Source organism: Montipora capricornis, chromosome 10 (assembly GCF_036669925.1).
Source record: "Montipora capricornis isolate CH-2021 chromosome 10, ASM3666992v2, whole genome shotgun sequence".
Lineage (NCBI taxonomy): Eukaryota > Metazoa > Cnidaria > Anthozoa > Scleractinia > Acroporidae > Montipora > Montipora capricornis.
In genome coordinates, this window is record NC_090892.1 from 50,949,500 (window position 1) to 50,955,486 (window position 5,987).

General features: G+C 40.1%; 1 protein-coding gene across 1 annotated transcript in view; it reads left to right on the forward strand.

Annotated features, from left to right (window-relative positions):
• Positions 1 to 385: 385 nt before the first annotated feature.
• Positions 386 to 5,987, forward strand: part of LOC138022265 (uncharacterized) — a 19,638-nt gene continuing 14,036 nt past the window's right edge. Inside the window, exons 1-2 of the mRNA XM_068869358.1 lie at positions 386 to 797; positions 3,793 to 4,868. Of these exons, the coding sequence (XP_068725459.1) occupies positions 512 to 797; positions 3,793 to 4,868 (1,362 nt within the window). The 5' untranslated portion in view covers positions 386 to 511. The remainder of the gene's footprint in view (positions 798 to 3,792; positions 4,869 to 5,987) is intronic.

The following is a 5,987-nucleotide window of genomic DNA, read 5'->3' on the forward strand; positions in this document are numbered from 1 at the left end:
ATCCTTGGGCGTGCGCTTGTGCTTATAAGCGCTCTTACCTTGCGCTTACATACATATAAAACAGGTTGAATAAATGGCAGCTATTGCTGATGTCACCTGCTATCGTGACTTTACACTAAGTGAATTAACACATCAAAAAATATATCCCAAGGTAAATGATTATAAATACAAATAATACTTAACTATATAACTGAATAAATAAATAGATAAACTTAAGATGATTATGTAAAAATAAATAAAATAATTACAATTAAGTTAACTTATGATTGCGCTTTTGCTTGCGTTACCAGTAAAACCCAGGCTTAAATAAACTCCGTAGATTTTATACAAAATGTTTTGCGCAGAGTTCCCATTGCACCATTCCAATTTAAGCGCCAAGGCGTGGATGCTCAGCTTACATACAAGCAGCAGCAGTGACGCTTTGCTGTTGTCTGGGTTTCTTGATCGGTGATCGATCTATCGAGTTACTGGTTAACTCATTTCAGTTGTTGATGACCAAAGGTGCAATTTGATGCGCAAAATGGCCAAGAAAATGTGCACACCGTTCTGCGACCCGAAAAAAGCCTGCCCAAAGCACCACGATCTGTTGCTGTCGTTGCTAAATTGCTCCGAGAAAAGGGACCGAAATGCCAACGTATCTTTCGAGCACTTTCAAAATACAGTGAAGGCTTTTGTGTCGAAAGGATGGAACTTAAATGATGATATTCCAGACCCATGTCAAAAGTGCCAATATCCTCTTCTTCACTGGGTTAGCGTGCTTGGAAAATGCCGGCTGATGGAATGGATGATAGATTTCGGTAGGTTGCTGTCATTGTTGTCCAACTGCAGTTAAGCTTAATTAAGCTTATTAGTGTTGAAGGTTCGCCATGTTTACAACGAAAGCCTTCCTCTTTCCACGGATATATATAGATAGATAAATATATATTATAATTCGTTTAGACACAATGGATTTGTATGAAAGGTTTATAGAATGTTTTTGCGTGACATGTGACGCATGACTCTTTCGTGACGCGTTAACGGCGTGATCTTGCCCCTAATGCACCAGTCAATGTAAACCCCCGCACCCCCCTCCCCCCCCGGACGGGACATAGCGGGGCATTTGACAAGCGCTCACTTCTAAAGTTGCAAAATGCCCCGCACCCCAAGGTCAGGATTTTCCTCTAATTGAAGGTAACGACCCCGCTCTTGTTGAGTGGGAGACACAGGCTAATGTAAATGGTTTAAACTTTATTTGTCAAGTAACACAGGTCACCACATACAATGCTTTTCAAATGGTATAAAATGTTTGTGGTGGACTTTATAGTCTACTGTTCACATTTAAGAGAAATATTAAATTCTACATGCTAGTAGAAGAGGGTTCAGTGTTAGTAAATGCAGTTTACAAATGTATTTCAAAATGTGAAAAAACACACTGTTTCATAGAATGGGTTTAAATAACACATTTACCTTTCCTGTTCCAACTTCTTGTTTCCACTGAAGACCTACTCCTGGCCAACCTTCAGTTGGCACTCATCGCAATACCAGTGTCCCATAGGCTCTCTTTTGATTCTAATGCAAGAAAAATGGAACCATTCAACTGGACATTGTGGATTCTCACATGCAATCATAGCACCAAATTCTTCTTGTTGGCAAATACAAACACATCTACCTCTGGACTTTGTACAATTTCTGGAGTCTCTTCACCTTGTTTTCATGGCCAAAAGCCGCCATCTTGCCGGACTAGCGATTCTTGACCCAGTCTACCTCGGTGGAAAATACCCTGGTCCACTCCCCCGCTGTTCTTGGATGACGTGCAAAAGAGGTCAAAGTTGCAGATACCTGCAGCCCTTTGGCTCGTCAAATAACGGAAAATTCCCCGCAAATGCCCCGCTATGTCCCGGCCGGTGGGGAGGGGGGGGGGGTGCGGGGGTTTTACATTGACTGGTGCATAACCCCCTCTTTTATATGTGGCTTCGGGTGAGGTTTGGGGATCGATAGATAGATACCATAGATAGATAAATAGAACAATGAAATGATATTTGAATTGCATCATATATGAACTGTGGATATCAAATCAAGTGAAGCTATGATCTTCGCAGTTGTAAACGCAGTTTTTGCAATTGCGTAGAGAAGCCTGAAAAATTCAGGACTTCAATGGGATTTGAACCTGTGACCTCGCGAAACCGGTGCGGCGCTCTAACCAACTTAGTTATGAAGCCACTGACATTGGGAGCTGATCATTTGTGGGTTCTCATGTTCCCACGAGCTCACGGGTTCAAATCCCGTTGAATTCCTGAATTTTTCAGGCTTCTCTACGCAATTGCAAAAATTGTGTTTACAACTGCAAAGATTATAGCTTCACTTGATAGATAGATAGATAGATAGATAGATAGATAGATAGATAGATAGATAGATAGATAGATAGATTGTCTCTAAACTGGCAGCCAATAGGCTGAATTGTGCTAAAACATTACAAAGTTTACAATGGTAAAAATATAACTGATAAACAATACAATAAAAGGATAAAAGTATTCTAAGATTAATATTAGCTAAAATAACATATTTTAATGTACTATGAGAACGATATCTTCTCACTGGATGGCTCATTAAAATTCTCGTGCATTTCCCGTGCATACAAAAAAAGTAGGTTTGGGTATCTGTGGCTATGTTTGGTGTTTGGCTATCCACATTTGATCATAGGTATTTATTAAATACAAAAAAGTGCAAAGGTTTGTATCAAAACACTGGGTCACCAGCAGCCTCGCTTTCATTCTTACACCAGGTAGCTTAGCTACAACTGTAAAATAGTCTATTCTCTACTTGCACAAAATGCCGTAATACACTTCTTTACCCCCCCCCCCCCCCCACCCCCCCTCCTGCCCCAAAGAAAAAAAATTGCATAATCATTGTTTGCAATTTCTCCTGGGACATAAAGATGTCCCAACAGTAATCAAAAACAATGCCTGTGCACATTTTGGAGGGGTAAAAGAGGTGTATTAAAGGATTTGTGCAAGTAAAGAGTGAGGATGCTGAATCAAGGTCTTTTGACAAAAAAAGTGCTCTTAGTCTTAGTTTGCCAGAAAATACAATGGGTTTTTTAACCCTTTAACTCCGAGTGGCCACTTATAGATTTTACTCTGTTAATGCCAGATGATTTTACTTGTCAGTGGGCCTTGGGCTTTAAGGCGTTAACTATCACTTTTTTTAGTCAATTGCATTCTTAAAGGACCTTGATTAAAAAAGGTGGAACTTTGGAGTCTGTGAGAGTAAGGGAATGCACCCCATACACCTTATTCCAAAATGGTCGCCATTTTAGTATTCTTTTGTTTGATTGCAAATTGGCCCTTTTGACCTCACTTTCAAACGTAAAATTTGAAAGAATATTTAACCTTGAATGAGTTGTAATCAAACAAAAAAATACTAAATGACAGCCATTTTGGAATAAGGTGTACACACCCTCTGGCTACAGGCATGGGCATGGATCTATGTAAAGCGAGGTTTGCCAACTAAATTTGTATGAGGATATCATCTGGCAACGACACCACTGAATCTCAGACCTTCAAACTTAGACATCCATGTGAATTAATTTGAACCAAATGGAGTCTGTTTTCTAAGTCTCTGTGTGCCTTCTTGTTTTGTATTGACTAACCTGAGTCAAAGTGAATTTTCCAGGTAAGTTAAAGCACCTTCTTTTAAAAGTCCTTTGCTTGCTTAGCAAGGTTTATTAATATTGAGAACAGTGCTTGGGATGTGTGTTCGTACTGGTAGTTGTGGCATGTACATGTAACAGCTGAATATTCTCTTTTTCGCTAGGTTTCAATGCGACTGTTTGCTCATCAGCAACTCGACAAACTGCACTTCATAGATGTGTTCTCTACTTACACTACTCTTATAGAAGGGCAAGACATCTTACTAACAGGATCAACAAAACAGTTCACATGCTGAAGGACTGTCTTCTTTTACAGGACAATGCAATGCAAACTCCACTTCATGCAGCTGCACAAGAGATGTTGACCAGCAACAAGTCTGATTATTTTTCAGAATGGTTAGAAGCAATGGTGGATCAAGCAAAAAATATGCCTGGAAAAACTGCTCTTATCTTGAATGCCAGGGATCATCTTGGAAACACAGCCCTACACTACCTTGCGCAAAATGAAGATGGCTTTGTTCCCCTCCATGCCATTGTTAATGCTGGAGGTGATGTAACAATCGTCAATAATAAGAACTTGACCCCCTTGGATTTTGCCATGAATAATGGTCTCTCCCAAATAATCAAGATCCTTTCCTTTGAGGGTGGGAAAAGGACTCCTTCAAGTTCACAATATGACGAGGAAATCTACAATGCTGACAGTCCCCCTGAATCACCTGTAAATCTCCAGGAAGAGAAGGAATTTGACAATGCAATTCAACCATTTCATGGTGGTAATGATAGAAATCCTTGTGACACCTCCATTAGTATAGATGCCTCATCCTTAGGGTGTTCAGATGAGAGCACCTTGAGTGCAGCTAGTCCTACAAGTGTTGATGAAAATGTCCCTCAACGTGCTCCCAATGCAGCTTGTTTGCCTATCACAGATGCCTTCAGTGATTTCCAAAATGATGCCCTTTCTGGGCCAAAAGATGCTGTTGCTGCAAATCCCATAGACAATGTTGTTTTGAATGATAAAAATGCACCAACGTCTCTTGTAGAGTCACCAAACTTCCCTCAAGACATTGTTGCTTCAGAGACTGTTGATGATGTTCTGTCAACACAGACAGGTGAAGCTGGCCCTCCATGTCAAAGAGATGCAACCCCTGAGCATTGTCATTGTGATCTTACCAACATACAGATGCCAGTGATACATCCATACTCCTGCATAGTCCACATCAAGCAAGAAAAGGTGAATAAAGTAAGTGTGGAAATACTGTACATTGCCTGGAATGATTTCTGGTAGCTTCACATGCAGACCTTTCCTTATAATGTATGCGATGCTAAAGGTCTCAGTGCAGCATGAAAGTAATAATTAATCTCTAGGCTCAGAGATTGGGAGCAGGGCTTATTACATTTTTTACAAGCTTTCCAGGCCCATCTTCTCTTCTTGTATCAAACCTGTCCTGGATGCCTTAAGACTAACATTGTTTCCCCTCTTCATTGCATGGTATTTAGCTTTACCACATAGCCTCATTCCAGGGCCATTCCAGGCCTTTGCACTCCTCGTTCATTTAAACAACAGCACAATCATTTTCTTCTGATCTTGTAGCCTGGGTGCTTGCACAGCAATAATAATAATTGTTATTGTTTGTATTTCTCTGTCTTCTCAGTGGCATTTCTCGCATTGTTGTTCAACCAAGGGTTGCTAATTTCCACAGCAAGCACCTTCTTTGCCTTGTGAACTATAAATCACACATTCACCCATTTTTGGCTTGGGTGAATGTGTGTCCTGCATAAACAAGCAAATCCCAAAATGCTTGAATTGTTGTCAACTCATATATTGATTTGGGCTCCTCTTGTGGTTACAAAATGAAGGAGGAACAAAGGTAGCATTGCAAAAAAATAGCAGCATGTCTGTCCATGTACTTAGTCTGCACTAATGAACTACCCACCAGCATGTGAACAAGGCTCTCTAGTACCTTTCTGAACTTGTTGTTAATTTGGTCTGATGTACCTGTCATACTTGTGTTGGTAAGAGCTGTTCGTTAAGCTTTTATTAATTATTGTTATCATTATCATTATTATTATCATTTCACCATTGGTTTATGGATTATTGGTTGATGGCATACAAAATTTTTAATATGCTGAAACCTCTTAGTTTCTAAGCTTATCTGCCTTGCCTGCAATATTGTCACAGTGATGCTTCTTAACTGTTTTATGATACATGTATCTCACTGTAAGGGGAACTTTGATTACTCTCCCTTATTTTTGCTATGTGAGGGTTGGTGATAGGGACCTTACCATCTCAAACCTCTAAAGGGCATAGCACCAGGACCACCAGTAGCGAAGCAAAAAATCTTGCATAACTGTAGGGCGA